The 25,684-nt window shown below is 36.6% G+C and overlaps 2 protein-coding genes across 6 annotated transcripts in view; one reads left to right on the top strand and one right to left on the bottom strand.

The window, feature by feature from the left end:
• MTFR1 (mitochondrial fission regulator 1) overlaps window positions 1-5,863 on the top strand; it is a 54,013-nt gene extending 48,150 nt beyond the window's left edge. For both annotated transcript variants that reach the window (XM_037505999.2, XM_054692222.1), the window contains exon 8: window positions 1,240-5,863. In XM_037505999.2, the coding sequence (XP_037361896.1) occupies window positions 1,240-1,308 (69 nt within the window). In that variant the 3' untranslated portion in view covers window positions 1,309-5,863. The remainder of the gene's footprint in view (window positions 1-1,239) is intronic.
• A 957-nt stretch (window positions 5,864-6,820) lies between these two features.
• Window positions 6,821-25,684, bottom strand: part of PDE7A (phosphodiesterase 7A) — a 90,252-nt gene continuing 71,388 nt past the window's right edge. For 2 of the 4 annotated variants that reach the window (XM_037505976.2, XM_037505986.2), the window contains exons 6-13: window positions 24,672-24,767; window positions 22,819-22,919; window positions 20,148-20,279; window positions 19,852-19,943; window positions 17,882-18,026; window positions 17,196-17,292; window positions 14,452-14,532; window positions 8,042-10,805 (exon numbers count right to left, since the gene is read on the bottom strand). In XM_037505976.2, the coding sequence (XP_037361873.1) occupies window positions 10,597-10,805; window positions 14,452-14,532; window positions 17,196-17,292; window positions 17,882-18,026; window positions 19,852-19,943; window positions 20,148-20,279; window positions 22,819-22,919; window positions 24,672-24,767 (953 nt within the window). In that variant the 3' untranslated portion in view covers window positions 8,042-10,596. The other 2 variants (XR_008550646.1, XR_008550645.1) reach the window with 2 other exon arrangements.

The following is a 25,684-nucleotide window of genomic DNA, read 5'->3' as shown; positions in this document are numbered from 1 at the left end:
TCCGTGTTGTATTTTCTTTCTATTAAAGCATAATGAGGTGAAATTCATTATAAAACTTATATATTAGGACAGTATGTATGTTGTGACACAGAAACTCGAGGTAAAGAAAGCTCACTTACTCTGTGAAAGTCTTCTGAAGAGGGCAAGATTTGATCTGTGCCTTGCAGAATATGTGCCAGGTCACAGGTATAGATTTCTTTTTAAAGATTTATTTATTTATTTATTTTTTAAGATTTACTTATACAAGAACCAGGGTACAGGCCAGATGCGCAGGAGGGTGAGAGGATTCACCAGAGACAGAGTGGGGAACAGAACAGGCAGACTGATGAAATACACTGCTGAGGGGAGCAGCGGGCGACATAGGAGAGGTCTCCTGCGCTACGTGGGATTCTCGCTGCCCAGCCAGGATCAATCCCACGTTGCAGAGGCTGCAGACAGCTTCACAGTGTGGACCACCAGGGAGGCCCAGATTTATTTATTTTTATACAAGAGCGGGGGTACAGACCAGAGGTGCGGGAGGGTGAGAGGATTCAACCAGAGACACAGCGGGGAGCAGAACAGGCAGACAACTAAAATACACTGCTGAGGGGAGCAGCAGGCGAGACAGGAGAGGTCTACCACACCATGTGGGACTCTCCCTGGCTGGCTGGGCATCGAACCCACACTACAGAGGCTGCAGACAGCTTCCCAGCGCTGCACTCAACGCGCTGTGCCACCGGGGAGGCCCCACAGGTGGAGATTTCAAGGAAGCTCTTAAATATTGATTTATATGGTCCCTTTATTCAAGTTGATGTTGGTGGGGTATCTGTTCCAGAGAGGCAGATGTCTTAAAAACTCTAGCACCTTTGAAACCCTTTCTGTGGTGAAAATTTTTAGAGACTTGTGCTTCTGTCTTTATTTGGAGAAGCTGAACTAAACTGGGGTCTTGCTAAGATGATTGTGTTATAGTTTTCTTTTTTATGAACTAATCTGGTTACCTCTGCTATTCATATTCTATTGATATGTCAGTATTTATAAAGGTCTTAATACTATGTAGCTGCTCGGGGATGGCAGTCATTTGTTACGACTTTCCTTGGGGTTTTCAAGCCTGTACTGCATACCCTATCTCATTCAGTTGCTAGTTCTTCCACCTCATATAATACCTGGACGCACTAGCCCTATGATCCATAATTGGGAGGGGCACAGATCATTGTTATTATGTGAATTGTTATCTTTCTTTATACTTTGTTTCTTTCCTAGTTTGGGCCACACATGTTGAAGTCTACAGGAAAAATGAAGGCTTTAATTGAAAATGGTTCGGATTCCTAATGGACAATAATGAGCTGAGAAAGACTTCCCCCGTTCAGCTGTTGGTTTGTCAGGGGTCAGTTTGGCTAGTAGAAGTGAACACTATTTAATAAATACCTGCCTTTAATATTCAGTGTATCCTTTTAAATCTAATTAGAGGATGGAGCAATAACAGCACTCTTAAGTTGTTTTTGCTTTTATGAGGTCAGTTCTAAAGTTTCTATAACGTGTATTCTGACATGTTTTTAATGTCTAGCCAGGATGCTTAGGTTTCTAGTCTTATAAACAATTATATAGGTTTCAGAACAAAGAAAGGACATTCTTAAACACTAATTTATATGTACAGATATTTTATGTGCATATATTTGGATTTAAAGCAGTATGAAAACTTTAGTGATGACGGGAATAGGGTGCTATTGTCATTGGTTTTCCGGGATCATTCACTAGTCAGTGATGGAACAGCTGGTATAATTCAAGTTGCTGGAGTGAAATACTCAGATTGAAATATTCTTGCTTTGAACAGAACTTCTTAGAGTCTCTCACATTTTCTTGGAGATGGAATTTGAGTCGGAACTGGTTAATGTTATTGCTGAAATCCTGTAGTGCATTCCTTTAAAGGGAACTCAAGAACCATGAAAGCTGTTTTCACCTTAGTGCCATGCCATACTGAGCAAGAAAATGTAGTTTTCAAATAGTGAGGCATAAAATTACTGAATTAAATCTTTTTAAAAAAACTGGAACGTACCATCATATTTTTCTTTCATTTTAATATATGGCCTCATAAACATGACTCATTACTAAGTTGAAGATACTTCTGAAAATGTCAGCATAATGGAGTCTTTAAATTTTTAATATTGGTCAGAGTATCACTTTTATAATGAAATGTTGAAGAGCAAAAGAATTTCCTATAAAATATCATTGGTTAGAATGCTGTTCTGAATTATATTATGCAACATAGTGTTAGAAAGTGGAGAAGTACTTTTCTTACCTAGAACTTCTAAAGAATTGCTACAAGTGATCATTTTAGAATAATTATAAATCTTCATGATTTTCTGTATTTCTCTTAAACTCAGCCATGGTTAAAGCCAGAATCTCCTACCATGATAAGTATTTATTATTTAAATCTAGCTTTTAAAAAAGTATTTTCTATGGGGATTTTGGAGGTGGGAAGAATAGACATTCACTTAAGTTATTGAAAGTATGTGCAATGTTCTAAATATTAGCAGACATTAGTTAAGGTAATTTGGTTTGGTTATTCAGCTTAAATTTGAACTGTGGCTTATTTCTCCCATGTTGGTACACATTTCTAATTGTTTTATATGGTTTAAAATTTCTGCCGTTAAAAAGACATTCTGATAATTTACCTGACATACATATTTTGACATTCCAAGAAATTTATATTTGTGTGTCAGTATTGAATTTTGGCCAGGGCCCAATATAAGAAAGCTACTGTTTTGAAATAAAGCAAACTTATTTTCCTTGGATTGCAATGCCAGTATTTTTTTCTACCCCCACCCCCTTTAAAAATAGTAGTTAAGATTCTTTTACATGTACTTTTTCAGAATTCTCAAGCTATCCTCCACCTCTAGGATAGGTGAAATTTGTTTTTCTATCTTTCCCCACCACCTATCTCATCCAATTTCTGGTTTTGCCACCTAACACAGTATCTGAAGTGAAATTCTTAAAGTAGTTCAACACTACATTTGCTAGCTGCGACTCAAAACATTAAGTAACAATACAGTGTTTTGTCTTCTACGATTTGGACTAGTCCAGGGGTACACTATATATACATGGTGAATATTTAGATCAGAGAGCACTGATCTTGAAATTGCTCATGGCTGGTATAAATGAGCCTAGCCAAATTGCACCTTTTCTGTTTCTAAAATGGGACTGACTCAGCTCAAAAAAACTTGAGGATTAATGATTTTGAACTTCTGTCAAGGTAGACACACCAGTTATCCCCACTTACATAGTTTCACATGGGGTTACTGTAGTTTCCAGTAAAATGATTTCTCCTAGGATATGTGGTCCTTGGCATGTAGAAAAGGTGTCTTCATATGCACCTACTTGCAGTCTTGCGGTACGACTTACAATCTTCAGTTTTGGTTGTCTCCCCAGGCACAGGCCCATCTTTAGAAAAATGCTGTCCTCATGCTATGTTAAGAATTCCTATGAAGGCTATGTCCTAGTAATGAAAAGGAAGACATGAGGTAACACTAACAGAAGCAAATACTTTGGAAAAACCACCTTTCTGATATCTCTAAAAATAAAGTTCTCTATGGGTTAGAATCTGGCAGATGGAAGTTTAAATTTGGGGACATTAACCTAATAAAGTGAGTTCTGGGATTGCCAGGCAGAATGAGATGCTTGGTTGTACAACAGAATATTGGTTATGTCTTACTGTCACTGTATTCTTTTTTTTTTTTTAAAGATTTATTTATACAAGAACCAGGGTATAGGCCAGATGCGCGGGAGGGTGACAAGATTTACCAGAGACAGAATGGGGAACAGAACAGGCAGACTGACGAAATACACTGATGAGGGGAGCAGTGGGTGATACAGGAGAGGTCTGCTGTGTCATGTGGGATTCTCACTGGCCGCCAAGGATTGAACCTGTACTGCAGAGGCTGCGGACAGCTTCACCGTGCGGCGCTCAACCGCCTGCGTCACCAGGGAGGCCTCTATTACTGTATTTCTCATGAAACTTCAGTCAATCCTGAGACCACATTCTTGCGTTCTTTCTCCTTTTCATACTAGCAGCTCAGCATTCTTCTAAGCTATTCTGTTAAACCTATTTCTTAAAATTCTTAGTTTTTTTGATAGGCTTTGTAAATAGGTTAGCTCTTCATTGGTACTAGTGTGATCACTTGAGATAGACAGGACAGGAGCATAATGAAGTAAGTACCTAGAGAGTACCTTTGAGATTGCTGCCCTTAGTCTGCTCCATGTGGGCTAGAAGCCTTAATGGTCTCTTAACTAGAGCTTCTAAAATTTTTCTCCTTTGGTAGATTGTCCAGCTTTTTTCCAAAGGTCACTGAGACCTTTCACTAGGTTAGAGTAGAATATGAGTGTAATCTAAACTTTGACAGGAAGATAGCCCAATTTAGTGTCTCCATTCCATACTAAATGACGCTGACTATTACAGGACAGTCCTTTCTAATTGCGTTCTTCCAGCTAGAAAAGCCTTGATTTCAGGAACTGAGAAATTAAGAAAAACAGTCCCATTTACAAGCACATCAAAAAGAATAAAATGCATAGGAATAAAAGTATAACCAAGGAGATAAAAAAAAACCAACAACCCCATACACTGAAAGAAATTGAACACTATTAAATGGACAGGTATTTTGTGCTCCTAGGTTAGAATAATATAACCAAAATGGTCATTAAAGCAATCTTCAGAATCAACGCAATCCCTATCAAAATCTCAATGACATTTTCCACACAAAAAAAAACAAATACTAAAACTTTCATGGAACTACAAAACACCCCAAATAACCAAAGCAATACTGTGGAAAAAACGAGTGTCATCCTCTGACTTTATATGACATAACTAGAGTCAAAACAGTATAGCACTGGAATAAAACCAGACATAAAGATCAATGGAACAGAGCTGACAGCTCAGAAATAAAACCACATGTTTATAGACAATTTATGACAGAAGACAAAAATATACAATGGGGAAATTCTCTTTAATAAGTGGTGTTGGGAAAACTGGACCACTCTTGTACACCACACAAAAGTTAATTAAAAATGGATTAAAGGGGCCTCCCTGATGGTGCAGGGGTTAAGATGCAACCTATGAAGCAATCTGCAGCCACTGCAGCACGCGTTTGATTCCTGGCCGGCCAGGGGGAAACCCACATGGCGGGACAGACCTCTCCTGTCTCGCCCACTGCTCCCCTCAGCAGTGTACTTCGGTCCGTCTGCCTGTTCTGTTTCCCCAATCTGTCTTTGGTGAATCCTCTCTCCGCCGCATCTCTGGCCTGTACCCTAATTCTTGTATAAAAATAAATCTTTAAAAAAATGGATTAAAGATTTAAATATAAGACATGAAACCATAAGAAAACACAGGCAGTAATAAGCTCCTTGACATCAACCTTACTAATGTCTTTGTAGATTCAATCCCAGCAACAGTGGGAACAAATGCAAAAATAAATGGGACTACATTAAATTAAAAAGCTGCACAGTGGAAAGAACAATCATCAAAAAGAAAAGGCAGCCTACTCAATGGGAGAAAGTATTTGCAAATCATACATCTGACAATAATATCTAAAATATAAAGCATGCACAGAAATCACCAACAAAAAGAACCTGATTTAAAAATGGCTAGAGTTTTGAAAAGAGATCTCTCCAAGACCTACATATGGCCAACAGGTGTACAAAAAGATATTCACTTATTAAAGAAATGCAAATCAAAAACGACAATGAGCTATGGCCCCACATCTAGGAGAACAGCTATTATCAAAAAAGGTAAATCAGATGGAGAAAGACATACACCATATAATTCCTATGGAAGATAATACAAAAGCAGCTGATGACAATAGAATGGTCGTTCCTGAAAGGAAAGGATTATGGAGGGTGGGTAAAACGGGTAAAGGGGGCGGGGGGGGGGGGGAGTAAATTATATAATAGCTGGATGGAAACTAAACTTTCATTGATCACGATGTAGTGTATACAGACATCAGTGTAATCCTGAAATACGTTACCCCTATAAAAGTTTATTTTTTAAAAAGTATCATGCAGCCTCTTGATTATTTCTAGAAACACTTCAAAACATATGCTCAAATAAATGTAATACACTATGAAATTCTTAAATTCTTAATACACTTAAATTCTTAAAGGTTATTGACAAGACTAGTAGGAAGTTACAATAGATCAGTAAAGTTGCTGTGCTTCATTTTTAAATAACATCCAAAAAAAATCTAACATTAAAAATGGGGGTGTATTTCTTTCCCCCACCATTTTAACAGATTTCAGATTAGGTTTCAAGATGACTTAGAAAATGCAGGTGTGAAAGAAAAAATTTTATGATCAAAAAAAATTATTTCACCAGATTATTTTAGAATCAAATTTGTAAGTGATCTTATCAGTTGTGGGTGTTAAAAACATTTACTATAAATGGTGTCATTTTTATCATTAACCAAACTATTCTAAATACCCCATTACTTTGCATTCATTTTGTACAATACAGAAATTTGCTGTGTAACACTTCACACATTTTGTTGTCCAAACATGTTGAGTCAATATTTTGTAACTTTAATATCCCTTTATTATATCCAGGTCAGGTGCTCTGCATAAAGCAGGCGCTCAGATATTGCTTGCCATGTGACTTCAGCATAGACAAAAGTCAATAAAATTTGTTAATGGCAGACTGATGGCTAAAAGGAAACATGAATACTAAATTCAATAAACATTTATTGATGGCCCAATTTACACTTGCCAGAGCACAGGAAACAAGATAAAAGAGACATGCTGTGTGTTCCTCCCCGCCCCCCCCCCACCCCCAACAGGCTCACCTCCAAGTAGAGGTCATTCCATCTACAGACCATGAACCTTTGAGGGCCTTCCAAAAGACACAGGTTGTCTGCAGATCCTTAGCAAGCTGGGACTGGCTCATACTGTCTTATATATAAATGTACAAGTAGGTTTCAAAGGTATGCTAATTCTGTGGTGATCAAAATACACATTTATTTTTAAACATTACTAAATTCATATCGGCTATCAGTCATAGTGTATTTTCCCAAGCAAAAGGTACTGACTGGGAGAGGATTTAATCAAAATATTTACACAATAAAAAAGGTATACATGAAAACATTGGAAACCTCTGAAGTGAAAGTTGTAATGTTTTAAGAATATTGAAAGCTTTAAGAGCCAAGGAAACATTTTGGAAAAAGACCATTATAAGAATCTTCAAGTTATTACTAGCACCTCTAGCCTGTACCTCAGGTACAAATATATTTCCCAGGTTTGCAAAAGACATAAAATGTAATTATAAACCATTACATTTACAGAGTATAAATACTGACCAGGAACCAGATTATTTCTGTTAAGCTAAGCCTTGCCTAAATTTTCTCCCCAAGGGCCATTATTATCAGAACAAAAGAGAGGCCCTCACACAGAAGTGTTAAGGCGTAGTGCCCCCAAGAATAGCTAAATGCTCAACAATTCTTTGAAATTCCCTGTTAAAATTCATGTTCCATAATATTACTTATTTCAAATGTGAACTTCTAAATTACTGATTTGTCCACTCCAATTTTTTAAAAATCATTAGTCAAAGGACTATCTGTATTAATTAAGAAACCGGGCTAGAGAAGGTGATTCCCACATAAAGAACTTTTCGATGGATTTATTATTTAAAGGAAGGAAATGGGAGCAACACTGAGGGGGTCCCCCTGAGAAAGTGGAACTTAGATAATCCTTTGAGTATCAAGCAATCAGAATTGTATTCTGGATCAGAGCAGAAGCAATCACAGGCAGATGGAGCCCATGCAGGCTAACCTGAGACCAGGCTGAAAGTACTGACTTTGCTGCCCGATGTGCCAATCAGAAGCTGATGTGGAGAAGCAACTACTGGCAGAGAATCTCTAGCATCGTCCAGGGGAAGAAGAAACCCTGGGTCCACAAACATGAGTATCAGCAGGTATATAGGGAGATGAATGCATGAGGCAACTTGCTTCCCTTGCTCAAAATCCATGCTCACCAAGTAACCGGCTGATCAAAATTTGGCTTCCCAAGAAGATTTGCCTAAAGGGAGAAAATGATTGATAGTTATATTTCTCATTGTAGATTACAATATTAACACTTTAAAAACATCAGTTACTGTGAACTTGCTATGAGATAATGCCATCCTCCATATGCTGACATACTCCGTCTGGGAGCTTGTAAAGACCCTTATCACTCTGGATGCATCAGATTGCCTCGGTGATAGCCTCATGTAAGTGGCCATTTGACCTTCCCCACATAATACTCGGCCTGCTACCATCAGACTTCGTCCCCACGCTAACACGGCAGCCACTAGCCTTGGTGGACATTGAGCACTTGACCCTGGCTAGTACGAATTGAGATGCGCTGAGAGTGGAAAACACACACTGGATTCCAAAGACTTTGTGCCAAAAAAGAAAAGACTATATAAAATATTTCAATGTTATCTTTTTATGATGACACATTGAAGTAACATTGGAATGTTATTACAATTCCGTCTTTTCTTTCTTAGTGTGGCTACTAGAAAATGGAAAAACACTTATATTTCAATTGGACATCACTCTCCTATGCAAATAGTGACATGATTTGAGTGTTCTAATGAATTGTACTTGAGAAGATACACGAGGCCTGGTGGTACCTGCCTTACATGAAGTAGAATTAAGTGGCCATTCATTACTTTAAAAAGGCCAATACATCTAGTATTTTATACTTGCAAAAGGTGATGTTTTAGGCATCAGTGTGGGAACAAAAAGCTATGGAGTCAAAGGCCTGAGCCCACAGCTGACCTCTCTTAGGATTCTGAGCAAACCACGTAACCCAAGCCTCAGCTTGCTCATCATGAGGTACAGAGAACGATGCCCCCAGGGGACTGCCTGCACACAGCTCTGCCTGAACAAATATCTGGTGAATGAATGCTAGAGCCAAGAAGCAAATTTTTGATTTCTTACTAACTTATCATTATGACTTCCAAAGGATTGAGTTATGAGGTCAATATCAAAGATAAAAATGTGAAAAGATAGTTTTTTTATTCATCAAAAGTTAACAGCAACAGGCACATATTAAAATGAGTATGGCAAAGCCTTTTACAAATGGCTTTACACTCAAGCTTTCTCCCAAGAAAATGGCTGTTGCAACAAACTGTAAACATAATTAATAAACAGTCTTTTACAGTAACAAGGGAAATACAATTGAACTAAAAGAAAGCACCGGTTTCTCTTAAAACTAGATTACAGTTGTGCTTACTACACATGAAACAATTTGAAACAAATTACAAAAGTGGAATGTTTTAAGTTTAAAATTAGTCCTTAGATTTTTGTCCTAGAAAACATCTGTTCACATCAAAAGGCCCATCAAAGGCTAACGTTTCATCAAAGGGAGGGACAAGAAAACAATGCACTTTTTTTCAAATCAAAACAAGAAGTTTGGTCATTTAGCTTTGTGCATAGTTTAAGGCAACTGGAGCAATCTCGTACAGCTTACCTACTTTCCCCTCCCCCAAGTGTGGCTGCTCATGTCACATTCTAAAATAATAAATAAAAGCTTACGTTTCAAATCCTTTCCCACATGGATAAATAGAACACATGCAGTCATACATGCACAGACATGCACGCAAACACACGTCCATACGTTCACACACAACATACCTCTCACTCACTGCAGCGAAGGGGACTTTAGTACCCTTGCTCTGAAGGACACACTTCCCCATCCCACTTTATTTCAGACTGGCAAATACCCTGAGCTGATTATGGTGTTTTAAACATTCCACCTTTTCTTGCATGTGCAGGTCAAGTGTACAGTAGTGAAAACAACATGCAATGTCTTCACTGCAGAATCATAATACAGCTAGGACACTGGTGTTCTTCCCCGCCCACCCCAAATTAAAAACCAAGAGTTAAAAAAAGTTGCACTGCCAAGCAGCACTGGAACGAAAGCTTGGCGGTACTTTATGACAAATGCTCAGCTTCCAGTGCACAAAAGAAAACTATAGCAAATGGGAGGCTTTGGTGGCATCCAAAGAAGAAAAAAGGCAAACCAGGGGAAAGAGCTGCAGTTTAAGGTTTGATCTTTAAGTTTCTTAGTGGTTCCTTCACAATCATGCTCCAAGGCAAAGTTAGAACCAATATTTCAGAGTTGATTTGTAAACATTGAGTCTTGCCAGAGGCAGCAGAGGCTGGGCACTTCACATTTCCATTGTCTCAGAGAGAACTTAGTGGAAGGTACAGATACACATTGTTGCATCAGACTGGTTTAATTCCAAGAGATTTCTGCTGAAAGATTCAGTTCAAGTTTCATGGTTTGAAGAGTAAATGCTTCGGAAAACATGTGGCACACTGCAAAACTTCCTTTGTTACTCCTTTCAGATCCTCTCATGCTGGGGTTTGCATATTCAAGGTTTCACACAAAAGCCAAATGCATATTGCTCTATGTTCAGGTCTTATAATTAAAAAGTGGGTTCAAATGATCCAACAGAGGAAATCTTGGAAATAAATAATGCTGGCATCATTCACTTGGAAACCTTGGCAGTCAAGAGTAAGTTGTCTCACCTCAAGACCCCACTTCACATTCCTAAAAACCTCCAGGAGGCAGCCTGTCCCATTGATTCAGGGGTTATGATAACCGATTTTCCTGAGGTAATAATTGTGAGTTCAACTCCTCAAATGCAGCATCAGTGTCCTCACTGCTGGACTGTTCTCTCTGCAGTCCCTTCCAACTGGCTTTATTCAGCCCCACATGTCCAAGCATTGTCTGGGACAACCTGGTATTGGAAAACCTGGCCCATTCTGTGAACAGAGGCTCCACTAGATAAGTCATAAAACCTTGAGGAAAAAAGAGAAAGAGAAAGGCTTTAATATATGTTCTGAAACTTTAAAACATCTACAGAGGGTATACTCTCAAATATGCTATTTGAATATTACCTAAGTTTTAGTTCTCAAAACATTCTAGTAGGTGTGTACTTGTGCTTATAAATTCACGTATCTGAAGAATCTATTAGATAACTCAATGGCACTTTAAGATGAACTGACAAATATAACAAATCTTTTCAGATGATTCCTCTCAGTTGCATAAGAACATCCTTTTACTTTAGTAAACATGCAGTGGCAACAGTAACTCTTAGAGGACAGCAGGACAGAGCAAAATTCTGTTCCGCACAGCTGAGGCTAAGAGGAGGTTTCCTCAGGAAGGCAGTGAAGTGGAGCTGGTGGTTTACTGTCTCAGCGCCTCCAGGACGGCACTCTTCATGCCAAGCCACGATTACAATTGACCATCTGATTTAACTCAGAATATGTAAACCAAAACTCATGACAAAAATTGAGTCTAAAAAGAACAATTAAAGTGAACGCCAAAAGAGTACCAGGGTCCTACTTCATAAACAGCTTATGTAATTGATTTTTAGTTTATGCAGAGAAGGAAAGTGGGTAATATCAGAGTTGTCTACACAGAACTTGTGCACAATCACTGATTTAATACACAGTATCTTACATGGGGTAAAAAAAAAAGATCACAATAAATTATCTTGTCAATCAAATCATATCATGTACTAGGAAAAACATATATTCCTGAAATTTTGGTCTGTTAAGGACAGGGAAAATGCATAATAAAAACTCTTAATGCTAGTATAACAGTTTTTAAATTTTCTTCATCTCTCCAAAACTTTTTTCTTTGCAGCAAAAGACCACATGAGCCACATAGGTTATAGGTTCCATTTAGTGGAAAAAAAAAAAACACCTCACTTAAAATAATTAGGCACCCACTACTTTTAATTAGAAAAAAAAATCATAGTCTGATGGTTGAAGTTTACTGAGAATATGAATTATGGCATTGGCAATAAGCCTTTCTTTCACTTTTTCCATTTGCTCCACATAAATTAACTGAGAAGCTACTGTATGCCAGGCACTGCATTTGGGTGGTTAGGGATACAGCAGTGAACAACACAGACAAGACCTGCCCTCAAGGAGCAACATGCTAGTGAGGAGAAAGAGCTGACAAACAGAAAAATGTTACCACTGCAGCTGAACAACAGAAAGGCTATTTGGCAGTTGTGCTCACACCACTGTGTCAGCTTGAACTAGGCACCTGAAGGCCTGTCTTTCCTATGAATCACAGGAGCAGCTGGAATTTTATACCCCAATGCAGATCCTTATTATCATAAGTTTCACATGATTCATCTTACTTGATTCTACCCCACTGTTGAGAGCTTTTGGAATCTTGACCCTACTATTACACGAATTAGCTGTCACTATGGCTCTATGTTACCCTAAAATCTTTTAGTTCTAAGTGTCAGATAACAAGTAGGCAATGGACACAGCCATACAGTATCCTCTGGGAGGGCAGGACCATAATCACCCTCTGCTAACAACTTATGAATCCACTGAAATACAGTAGAGCCCACAAATCTCGCTACCTCATCCAGATACTACACCATGCCTTGTCAAAAGCCTCACTATTATTTAATACCCAATATTTTCTTGTTCAGTGTCCCACAGAACTAGTATTCTTATCAAAGGAAATTGTATTAATTAAACATAGCTTCTACTACTGACCCTCTGCTGGCTCCATGCAATCACTGTTTAGTATTTATTTTAATAATCATATGATTTACCCTAGAAATAGAATCTTTCCAAGCTCCACTTTACCTGGGATTTGAAGTTAGAAGGGCAAACAAACACCTACTAACTAAAAGCTGGGCAGCTATCCGAAAGAGAGGATCCAAGTAGTCTCCTAGGGTTTTGTGAGGAGTCAGTAAATGTCAACTGTTATCATTTACCTCTTCCTGGTCCCTCTGATAATTCATTCTAGAACTGTCCAACACTGACAAGATCTACAGATTGAAATAAACAGTTTAAGAGACCTAGCTTCTTTTCCATTTTAAAAATTTCAAAAAAAGTTATAACTTTTAAAAAGCTCATTTGCAAGTTCTCATTAATCTATACTCAGGCAAAAAGACATTTAAAGTAGCTAGTGAGTCTACTACCCATTCACCTATCTTCAATTCAATTCCCTTTTGCCCACTTTTCACTTATTCTTTTGCATGTATTATTCTACTTGCGAATTGGAGCTAAGCAGTTCTACTTGTTAACTGTCTTATTATCCCACCCTCTCTATAAAAACACCCCTTCTGCTCAGCGTTCCTAGTAAAAATCATTTACTACCCACTATCTTTCATATGGCCATCCTTTGCATGCTTACAGTGTAAGAACTTTATTTCTAATTTTCTGACCCCACAGCACAGTGCTCATTTCAGAGTATGATGTCTCAGTCATGTACTATTTTCTGAATCTCCAGCAACTCTCTCTCTGAAGTCAGTATACACATTTCTCTAGATTCAACCAAATCCTCAAAGGCAGTACTAAACACCAGCTGCCAAAATTAATTTCATCCATCAATACCTTCCTGACTCCACCACCCATCCCACCCACTGTTTGGGTTCCCCTACTTTACACTCTGAACTACCATACTCAATCCGAGTTGATCTGTCCTATTCTCTTCTACAACAAGCTGTCCATACTTCAATCATAGTATATTTTGTTATGCTAGAGATATGGTTTGTCCACTAAATAATTCTCAAGTGCATCTTGCTTCTAGCTGCAGTGCTAAGCCTCAAGGAATATACAACTAAAGGCATGCTAAGGATCAGGGAGCTATGAGCGACATATAACTAATACTTTGGAAGGATGGAAGATGAGTGACTAATTCTGCCTGGAGAGAGTGGAAAGTGGCTTCTGGAAGAGTTGTCATTTGAACTGGATCTTTATGAAAAAGGAATCTGTTAGGCAGATGAGAAGGACTGGCAAGACATAAAGTGAAGGTACATTAATGGGGGAACAATGAAGAGTCCTGGTTGCTATAGGAAATGAGGGAGCTGTAGGGGAGAAGACTGAAAAGATAATTTGTGACAGTATGAGAGGCCTGTAGAAACCTGAAGAATTAAAATAGGCAGTGAAAACAAAGGTAAGCAGTAGTGAAAACTGGTCTTTACATTATAATCATACTCAGTGGTCTTCTTTTTTCATTTTAAAAAGACAAGCCCAGAATTATGCAGGTTTAGGATAGAAGTTACTGCTACCCGCTCTGTAAAATAACACTTTTCATCATCAAAGATCAAATCAGAGTAAGTTATAAATAACAAAAATATTAAGGGTAATTTCCTAAATTATTTAAAAATAGAAATAGAAATAAAAAATAGAAATAAGTATAATTTTAGTGTTTCATATTTCAAAAGTATATCTTTTAGACAAAATTTAAATCAGCAGCAGTTTTGTAACCAGCTACACCTAACACCATCCTTCCAGCCAGTTATACCTAACACTGTTCTTCTCTTTTTCTTTTTTAACAAAGAGGACATACAATTTTTAAAAAATGATTTCACTTACAACAACAAGAAAAAATAAATACCTAACAGTAAGTATAGTAAAAGGTAATACCATTTCTTCTAACCAGCTGTATCTAATTATGTATAGTTACCAATCTGGATGTTGGCGATAGATTCAGTCTGACGATCACAAAGTGGACTCACACCCAAGTGATACTTTTTTTCTATATCTCCTAGAAAATTTTTAAAATGAGAAAAAACTATTAATGTGGAACATACCTATTGGTTAAATCCATAATTAAAGTCTTCACGTTACCTGTAAGTTCCTTAGGAAAAACATAGCAAACTTAATCCTCATGAGAAGATAGTATCTAAGTAAAGTCTTAAAGTTTTAAGCTATTCACAAATCAAAGGTTGCCAACTTGATATCCTATTTAAAATGGAAGGAGAAAACCTTTACTCAGTGCAACCCTAAGACTAATTCTATCAGCATCTTAATTTATAAATTAGAGTTCTAAAAAGAAAGTATACATGAAATGAAGATCCTTGGTTCCTAGCTTTAAAACACACACACACACACACACACACACACACACACACACACACACACACACACACACACACAGTCTTACTAGGAGCCAAAAATCAACAGGGAAGGGACAATCTCTTCAATAAATAGTGTTGGGAAAAGTAGACACCACATGCAAAAGAACAAAACTGGTCCAGTATCTTACACTATACACAAATATTAACTCAAATTCAAAATGGATTAAATACTTGACCATAAGACCTGAAACTATGAAAGTTCAAAAAAAAAAAAAAAGGCAGTTAAGCTCCTTTTGTGGTTCTTGGTGATATTTTTGGATCGCACACCAAAAGCAAAGGCAACAAAAGCAAAAATAAACAAATGAGATTACATCAAACTAAAATGTATCTGCACAGCAAAGGAAATCATCAAGAGAAATGAAAGGGCAACCTACTAAATGGGAAAATATTTGCACACCATGTATCTTATGTTAGAGTCCCAAATATATAAAGAATTCATACAACTCAATAGCAATAGCAAAAGAAAAAAAAGTCTAATTAAAAAGTAGAGAATCTGAACAGTTTTCTGAAGACATACAGATGGCCAATAGGTGCATGAAAAGATGCTCCAATCACCAATCATCAGAGAGGGTATATTAAATCATCAGAGAGGGTATATTAAAACCATAATGAGGTAGCACCTCACACCTATTGGAACGATTTTTTTTTTTAAAGATTTATTTATTTATTTATTTATTTATACAAGCACTGGGTACAGGCAGAAGGATCAAAGTACACTGCTGAGGGGAGCAGTGGGCGGCAGGAGAGGTCTGCGCGCCATGTGGGACCCTCCCCGGTTGTGGGGGATCAAACCGGCGCTGCAGAGGCTGCCGGCAGCTTCGCAACCCAGCGCTCAACCGCTGCGCCACCGGGGAGGCCCTGGAATGATTTTTTTTTAAGATCTATTTATTTATGCATACAAGAATTGGGGTGTAGGCCAGAGGTGTGTGTGTGTGGAGGTGAGAGGATTCACCAGAGACAGAGTGGGGAACAGAACAGGCAGATTGCCTGAAACACACTGCCGAGGGGAGCAGCGGGCGAGCCAGGAGAGGTCTGCTGTGCCATTTGGGCAGCTCCCTGGCCAGGGATCGAACTGGCGCTGCAGTGGCTGTGGACAGCCCTATAGGCCGCGTCCCTGCGCCACCAGGGAGGCCCCTTGGAATGACTATTATTAAAGACGACCAATGTTGGTGAGGATGAGAAAAAAGGGAAACTTGTGCACTGCTTGCAGGACTGTAAATTATTGCAGCCTCTACAGGAAAACAATATGAAGAGTCCTCTTAAAGTGAAAAAATAAAAAGAACTACCATATGATCTAACAATTCTACTTCTGGGTATTTACCCAAAGAAAATGAAAAATTTCTAATTGCAAAAGACATATTGTAGCCCCATGTTTATAGCAGTGTTGTTTACAACAGACTATATATAGAAAGAACCTAGGGTCCATTGATGGGTGAATGGAATAAAAAACATGTACACACAAAAAGGGGCAGGGAGTGGGATTTATTAAGCCCCAAATAATAATAAATAAAAAACATTGCCATTTGTGACAACATGGATGGAACTCAATGGCATCACGGTAAGGGAAATAATCTAACAGAAAAGACAAATACTGTATTATCACTCTCTGTGGAATCTAAAACAACGACACAAACACAAAAACACATAGATAAAGAGAACAACTGATGGCTGCCAGAGGTAGGAGCTGAGAGGTGTGTGACTTGGATGAAGGTGGTCAAAAGATACAAACTTCCAGTTATAAGTCCTGGGGGTTTAACATATAACATAATGATAACAGTTAATAATATAGTAAGTTGCTAGTAGAATAAACCTTAAAAGTACTCGACACACAAAAATATTGTAACCACATGAGGTGACATACCAACAACACTTATTCTTATGATCATTTCATAATCTATCAATACAAGTATCAAATCACTTTGTTATACACATGGAGCTAATTTAATGTCAATTACAGCTCAATAAAAAATGTCTTACATATTAGTATGGCCATGCCATCCACATGTAACAAGGATGTGGTAAGGTCAGAATAATCTCTCTGTGACAGCAGAATCTCCTGCCTTTGTCTGTCTACACATAAATGCCTAGATGCATATGATCATTTCAAAAGATAATTGCTTATCATTAAAACAGATGCTCAGTTTGCACATTACGGTAACATGTATATCTTCTCTGAACTGTCACTGAAAATTAAGCATCTACTGGTAGGTTCCTACAAATGACTAAGTTCTTTTTATATGTGATAATAAAAAATGAACTGAACAGATGATCACTGAATACTGTAACTTGCCTTGATGGAAGAATTCCTCTGTTACCTTTTCACTCCACTGCTTGCTTAATTCCCAGGTCCGACATGGGTTACAAATATCAGCACATTTTAAAGCCATCTAGTAAACAACAGATTAAAATTGTTTTAAGGAAAAAAAGTAAGATCTTAATACACAGGGTTTACAAATACTCAAATAATGGGAGAAAGAACATCTTAAAAAGAGGAAGAAAATATTGCAACAGAAACTATTTGTCTTTTATATTAACTTTTTGATGCTACTAGATCTACCAATGGTATTTGTAGAAATGTTAATGAAGAGGTTGGAAGACTAACTGAATTATACATGTGTGATAATAGCAAAGAGCCAAGGTTAAATTAACCATAAAAGAATAACTTACTCAATTCTGTCCCTCATTTTTTTTGGTATGAGGACTTATTAAAATAAAATGCTGTTTGCGGACTGGTACCCTTGCAAAAACTGTTTTCTGTCAGAAATCTCAAGTATGAAAAACAGAAGAGCAATGGTGTTTTCCCAGGCTGTAGATTTGCCATTGATCACTTTCTGAGAGTGTTTAACTGATGGAAAGAAACTCCACAACTTTCCCTCAAGACTTAACTGCTTTGATAATTACAATAGAAAATTTCCTTTTTATATTAATTATCCTATGATTTACCCTAGAAGTACAATCGTCCAAGCTTCATTTTACCTGTAAAACCAAATGCCGATGCCTGGCATCTTCTAGATGTAAGTCACCTCTATCCAAATGGGTCCGAAACAATGACAGATACTCATTTTGACGACTAATGTCTGTGGCTAGTATCAAAGCACCTATCTGAGTCTCCATTTGTTGCCTGGAATTAGAGAAATAAAAAGAGAATATACGAGATTTTCAGTTAAATTGTTATGTCTTATTTTTTTTCTTCCACTTAATGCTCACAAGAGCCTTAAGATATTCTCATTGCTCAACTAAAAACTACTGAACTAAAACCAACAGTTTATAAGAAAATACCAATATACAAACATTCCCCCCAAAATGCTTTATTTTGCCAGTCAAGGAAGAATTATTTGCTTTTAGAAAATCATTGTAAGATCAATATGTTATCTTGCTGGTATCTGCAGTGTGTAAACGTTTCTGGTGCTTGAGATGTGAAAGGCAAATGTACAAATAGTCCATTCAACATTTGACTTCTTTAGACTCTAAGATACCTGATGAAATTCTACCAAACCAATAAAATTTAGATACAACTGTATTTTCAAGCTCAAATGCAGGAATCAGTTATCTGTAGGAATATCCAAATCTTCTGAAAATGTAAAGGTAACATTAACACAAATAATACTTTTTTTATCCTTTTAAAAATTCACTTAAATGTCAAATAACAAGATATAAACTTAAAAATAATTCCTTCCTTTTCGTTTCAATGAGCAATTGCAAACAAAATCTTTGTGTAATGGTCAGTAAAAAGCTGTGATGGAAAGGCTTACAATATTGAATATTTGGTAAAACAAATCCTAAACAAAGAAAACATAAAAGATTGCTATTATGTTACTACCTACATACAGTATTCTTTGTTTTTTGTAATTTGTGTTAAACCTGAGAATTCCACAGGGTTTATAATCAAATGCAAAACATGATAAAAAGACAACAGTGAAGCAAAAAACCATTTTAACCTGCCATAATTGAGAACAGGATAATTTATATATATGTATATATATATGTATATGCGTGTATACACACACATACAAACACAATATACTTTAAGCAATTTTTGTATTTGTACTACAGCAAGAAGCAATTTTACTTACCAGAAGTATTGGTAACTCCAAATGGTATCAATGAATAAAGATTTTAAAAAATAAAGTCCAGGAATTTCTTATGATCATTACACAAAACACTTAAGCTAAAAATCTGTTTTTTTATGAAAAAGGAAAAATAAAGACTAATAATGTTAAATACCCACACATAGCTTTATGCCTCACTGTTTTTTCAGATTTAGATGTTTTACATGTGCTTGCAGAGTTTTCTTAAGTGCATCTTCTCACAGTGAGGCATTATTAAAAGCTTTCTTTGTGGAGCAATGATGTGAGATTTTGTTAACCGCCATCACACTGGGCTTATTTTATTGACATCAAAGCTTTGTATTAAGCTTTCAACTAGTCTGCTTAACATGAAATTATTTATTCTAAAAAATTTGTATTTTTTATTCTTTCTATCCATTATTTTATCCTGTGACTTCAAGACTATGCTATTGGGAATATAAGGCATTCTTTTGACTCATCAATTTTGAACACTCCTTGAAACAGAAGTTAATGAATCTATTTATCATACAAAATATCTACTTTCTTGTTCACTTTATATACACCTAGAATATAAGGTTTAACTCAGCTGAGCATAAAGTGGAAATACATAATTTTTACTTATGTAAATAAGCAGTAAACTCAATGGAACAAATGCTAGAGCATTCAAATCATAAAAATTCACTAAAAAATTGCTGACTATACAACAGGTTTAAATTACTAAGCTCTCAATAGTGATTTGTGAAATATTTTATCCATTACATTGAACAAACATTGAAAATTGTAGGAGTCTCAATAACGTAACATAATTTGAAAAACTTTGTAAAATTGCTTTGTCAACTTCATTTCATAACCAATTAAATTTGCCTTAACCCCACCTACCTGCTTTCTAATGGCATATGTGAGAATAAACCAGATTCTCTCAATAATCCCACTGCAGATCTCCAGTGGTGATTTTCCAGTACTGAGGTATTCTACAAAAAAAGGGGGGCATTTCTGAGTTATTTTATGGTAAGTCTCTTTCTATATGCAAAGTAATATTTGTAAGTAATATTAATGTGGTTAAAACTTTAGCATTCATTGAGAATTTGTTAGTATCACTATTTTCATGCCTTTAAAACCTGAAACATTTTCTAGAATGAAATAATATTAAATTTTGATGATAAAATTGCACTAACCTTGTATAAAGTTGCCAAGTAATGGTTAGTTTTAATAAGGAAAGGTTGATTAACACCTGGATGGTCCAGATCATGAGTGGCAGCTGCAATTAAGCTCAGCAAGACATCCCAAGGAGTTACAGAATTGGCAAGCTAAAGTGTGACAAAAGAGTAATTACACATATATTTGAAATAAATTGTGTACCATTACAACATTTTTGAATTAGTCCCAGATGGTAGTGTCACAAGTCTCCTCCCACTCTGTGTTCTTCAGGCGACACCTCATTAATGCCACCAAATACCTGCCAGGTGCTGGGCTCGTGACAGCACTGGAGACAGAGTAATATCACAGTGCCTCTAGCTACATGGAGTTTACTTTACCATCTTGATTTCAAATGGCTTAATAACTGACAGCTAAAGCATAAACCATTCTCTTTGAGAAGTAATGACTTTAAAATAACAAACACAAATACAGGTTTGCATATTTTTATTACTATAGTCACTCCCAAACAGAGAAGATGTATGAGTTTGTAAAAATATTTTAACACAAGAACTATCCTCTTAACAGATTTTGAAGTATACAATACGGTAGAAGAAGTCCTATGACTGACTGAGGTGTATACTGGTCAATAATTTGGAGGCTGGATTTCAATTAGGATCACATGGATTCCTGCGGTCCTAACATTTAAGGAAGCAGCTAAGAAATTATGGAGAAGTCTACATCAAGTGTTTAAAAAAATTCTCTCCCAAGGATACATTCCAAATAATGTACACAAAATGTCAATCTTATAAATAGCAATCAATAAAAAATGCTCATTACCTGGCTAATATTTTCATTGATAAAATATAATCAATGAATAAATTCCCTGCTTTTTATACATTGTCTCTATTTTTGGGCAAACTTCTCCTCTTCTAAGGCCCAACTCCACTGACCGCCCCCTCTTCCCTTGTTTACTATCTCCAGCCCCTTTCTGGCAAATGACTGAGTTGTGTTCTACGGCACTCACATTTTCAACATAATACTTGGCAGAGGATACTTTCATTTAGGTTTACATTAGGGTGATGCTCTTGAAATTTTATGAGCCCTAGCAGTAAAAAATTTTTGAAATACAACCCACCAAATATAGGTATACTTACTTACAGATTATTATACTATACTAACAGATACCGCACATGATAAAATCCTTCAAAATGAATTTCTTTGAAATACTCATTTCAAAGATTAAAGCTGTAAATGCACCGACCTGGTGTGGCAATACTTCCAGAAACAGTGCACCCCCCTACCCCGCCCAGGAAAAAAAAATAGATTCAAATTTTAATGTTTTCCTTCTATGCCAAAATAGATCTTTTTCCACCCTCTATAGCAAGTTCATCTCAATCTGAAAACAAAAACAACACTGGGGCTTGAATCTGCTGGATAACAAACTGAGGACAGAAAATGTGTATTTTTGTATTACCTGTAACTGGAAGGTGGAGAAGCTCAATGAATGGGGAAAGATGAAGAGGAAAATTACTTCCTTTTTGTAATATACAAAAGCACTTAAGAAGTTAAGGACTTGAAAAGGACTTGTTACTAATCAATATGAACAAAACAGAGCATCCTGCATGTAAAAAAACCTCCCCTTCCTGATAGACAATTGAGAGGGCCTGATTACAAATATAGTATAAATGTGTAATTTATCAGTAATGTGAAAAGTGTTATATTTTAATAACTAAAAGAGAATATATGTTAGAAGAATAGACTTCTGTCAATCTGGGATTAAAAAAAAAAGATCTAGAATTAGACTAATCAAAGAAGTTAATGACATCAATCAACCAACTAGAGAGTTAAGCACTAAAAATAGAAGGGAGAAGGAACAACTAAATTTTTCAAAATACTCAAATCTCTATCTCTAATTCTAGTTTCTCTCTTACACTTTAGACATTTTTTATCCAGCTCTCTATGAGAGATCTCCACTTCAGTGTTGCACAAATATACTTAGTTCCACATATCCAAAATGGAAATCATCTACTGTACTTCCAATCTTACTTCCAAAACTTGCCCCTTTTTCTGCATTCCTTTTTTCAGGGAAGACTTCCATCTTCTACTCAACTGCCCAAACCAATCTCCATAGACTCCTCTCCTATTTTATTCCCCCAAATGCACTCAGTCACCTTTATTCTTTCATCCTAATTCCTAAGAGATCTTATAAACAATTCACTTATGTCCTTCCCCAGGGCTACATGCCTAGTTCAGACCATCATGTTCTTTTATGGAGCACTGCAAAAATTTTCAGACAGGTAAGGTACTTTTGTTTCTGATCTTGTCTGATTTCATTTTATACCATAGTCAGGGTAGTTTTATAAGGCTTCTTGCCTACCTCCATAGCTCCCTATTCTTACACTGAATCAGAATTATGCTGTCCCTGCCCTCATGAAGTTCATGCAGAGCTGAGTGTAAATACCAAATGTCTTAATACAGAATTGGAGCTTTTGTATGATCTGATACTTGCTTGGACTTTTCCAGCCTCTCTCTCAGCAATCACTCCAATTCTCCAGTTTCTGTACTTAGAAATATAGCCAGATTTAGAAACTTGATCCAGCTAAATCTTATTCTTCAGTTTTTGAATCAAATCACCAATGAAAAGTATTTGAAAATTAGTAAAAGGGATATTCTTAGGATTTTCACTTTCTATGAAAGTCAACATCTTACCTTAGGTTCTTTTAAGTAACAGTGCATGGCCTGAGTAACATCTGCAGCATGGACTGCATTGTGGTAAGGGTTTTGACTGTGGTAATCTTCTTGAATCATAACTGCATCAAATAAAAAAGACCACCAAATTTAATTATTAATGGGAAGAATGTAAAAGTACAAAAATTGTGATAATTGTGAGCTCTCCACTTACACTTTCATATGCCCATCATTTATTCAGAGATAATAAACCTTGTAATTCTAAAATATACACAAAGAATCAATACCATTTTGACTCCTAACTTGCTTGAAAATTTTTTTTTTTTCATTTTTTTTTTATTTGTTTGTTTGTTTGTTTGTTTTGTTTATGCAAGTACTGGGTACAGTCAGAAGCGCGGGAGGGTGAGAGAATTCACCAGAGCCAGAGCGGGGAGCAGAGCAGGCAGAAGGACCGAAGCACACTGCTGAGGGGAGCAGCGGGCGGCAGGAGAGGTCTGCGCGCCACGTGGGACCCTCCTCCGGTGGCCAGGGAGCAGCCGGGGATCGAACCGGCGCTGCAGAGGCCGTGGGCAGCTTCGCAACCCAGCGCTCAACCGCTGCGCCACCGGGGAGGCCCCTTAATGAGAAGGTATTCAAGTCAAAATTATGAAATTTTTTCTCTAATGTATTAAAGTTCTCTGATTCTTTTCAATTTATATAGTTTCTCAGTTTAATAAAAACAGTAAAATTCACTCAACAAATATTTATTGTGCCAGGTATTATTCTAGATACTAGAAATTCATTGAGGTCTTAAAGTACATCTCACTGGTGAATAGGAAAAAGCATTTGAGTTCTATATTTACTTTGGTTCCACCTTTTAAAATAGCCTTTTAAATACTCTTGTTAAAAGCTATTTTTATGTTTTATAGTGTATGTAATAGTACAGCAAAGCGGGCATACAATTTATAAAAGTTTCTTAAAAGTCCTAAGTAATAAATTTATCTTAGCTTGGTACTGAAGAGGTAAGAAAATATTGTCTTTTCCTTTAAAAATTTTAAGAAAGAATCTTTATACTGTAATTTTTTTAACATGTCATTATTTGTTGGAAAACTAAGCTTTTTCCTAGTAGAGCAATTATCAAGTATCACCCTGAACATTTAAATGTATTCAAAGTAATCTTTAAAAGATTCTTGTCAAGAGATTTCCATTATCAGAAAAGGAGGAGATCTAAAGTGCCCTGCATCTTCTTTTATAAGGCTTTGGCCTTCAAAGATGTACAAAAGGTAAGAAATTGTGTCATTTCCGTCAGAAAGCTGTGATCAGTGTAAAACACTAACTACAAAACCATTCCGATCTCTACCATGTCCTCCATCCATGCCTTTGAGCCTTTTTAGTTTTCTAGCCAAGAGGTGCAGCTCAACCCAATGTGTCTTGCTTGGGCTCCCAGGATGCAGTGAAAACAGGCCAACACTGGAAGCCCCCAGTTCTCTCTAGGAAACTGGTCATCACTCTTTGAACAAGCTAAGCTTGTAAAACTCAGTATTTATTTTAATTTGAGGCTATTAAGGTACCAAACTCCTCAGCATTCTTTTAATTTAACAGGAGACCATGTGGAGTGAGCCAGGTCAGGCTGGATGTTCCAGCTGAGATTCCAGACCAGGCTCACAAAGCCACCATTTACCTCGTCTGCTGTCAACTGCAGGTGCAAACTCAGTCAGACCAGAAGGGCATTCAACAGCTCCATGGCCTCACAACAGTCAAGCCAATGTGTGTCACCTTAAGCCACTAAATTTGGAGTGGTTTGTTTTGGTCATGGCTAAATGCTACAACTGATAATTTCTTTAACAAGTTCTTGTATAAATCTTATTAATGTTAAATGGTATAGAACCACTTACCTAAAAATCTACGAAGTTTCATCATATCTAAATGGAAGTATTCAATTAATCCGTGAAGACTAAATAAATGAAAGGTTAAACTTACTAGACTATTGCCTAAAAAGAAAAAAGAGGAGATATTAGGAAATACAAGCAACATTACATTGTGCTTCCACTATGCTTTGGAATATAAAACATATAGACTATTCATTTCTATATTTTTTCTATCTTAAATATATCTTCTTATTTTACCAGATATGAACTTTAAATATCACATCTTTTTTTCCATTCTAAGAAAAAACAATTTTTGGTTTCAGTTGTCCATAATGAAAGAACTAAAATAAACATTATTGAATACTGGTTTTTTTAATGGGTAGTAGAATCTTTGAAAATTGGTTCACAGTAGTTAATTCAACTCCACAAAGCATCTAAAAATACGGCTAACATCTGCTAACATCTGCTCTTCCACCATGCTTTAACGGAAAGGCCTGGCCCATAGCAAAGTGCCTTGGTTGCAACACTATTAATAGGAAATTATGCTTCTTGTTTTAATGTTAACTATTATTAATGATTTATTCTCCCCTCCCCACTACCAACTCTTAAATCCCCACATGATCCAGTAAACCCACTCCTAGGCATCTATCCTGAATTCATCCATTGTTTTTTGAGTTCTATGAGTGTTATTGTAATTGTTACTTTGAACTCCTCTTCAGGCATCATCCATAAGTTCTGCTGGATTGAGTCTTCTCTTGCTGATTTTCTGTACCTGCATTTGTGATGTTTTCCTGTCTCTTCTATTTTTAGTTTTTATGAATTGTAATAGGGGTAGACACTGCTGAACACTGCTGTCAGTGTTCAGACAATGATAACATAAACATGATTCTAGTATTCTCTAAAGAAACCCATTACTTTTACTAAAATATATGAAAGACCTATCCCCACATCAAAGAATTTATGTTTATATTTATGAAGGATAATAAAGATCTAGTGGGCTAAACGCATTATCTAAAACTGTCAGACACCCTCTCTTTGCA

Source organism: Talpa occidentalis, unplaced genomic scaffold (assembly GCF_014898055.3).
Source record: "Talpa occidentalis isolate TD23 unplaced genomic scaffold, MPIMG_talOcc4v2.1, whole genome shotgun sequence".
Lineage (NCBI taxonomy): Eukaryota > Metazoa > Chordata > Mammalia > Eulipotyphla > Talpidae > Talpa > Talpa occidentalis.
Note: the sequence above shows the minus strand (reverse complement) of the source record. Positions and strands in the feature narration are given on the sequence as shown.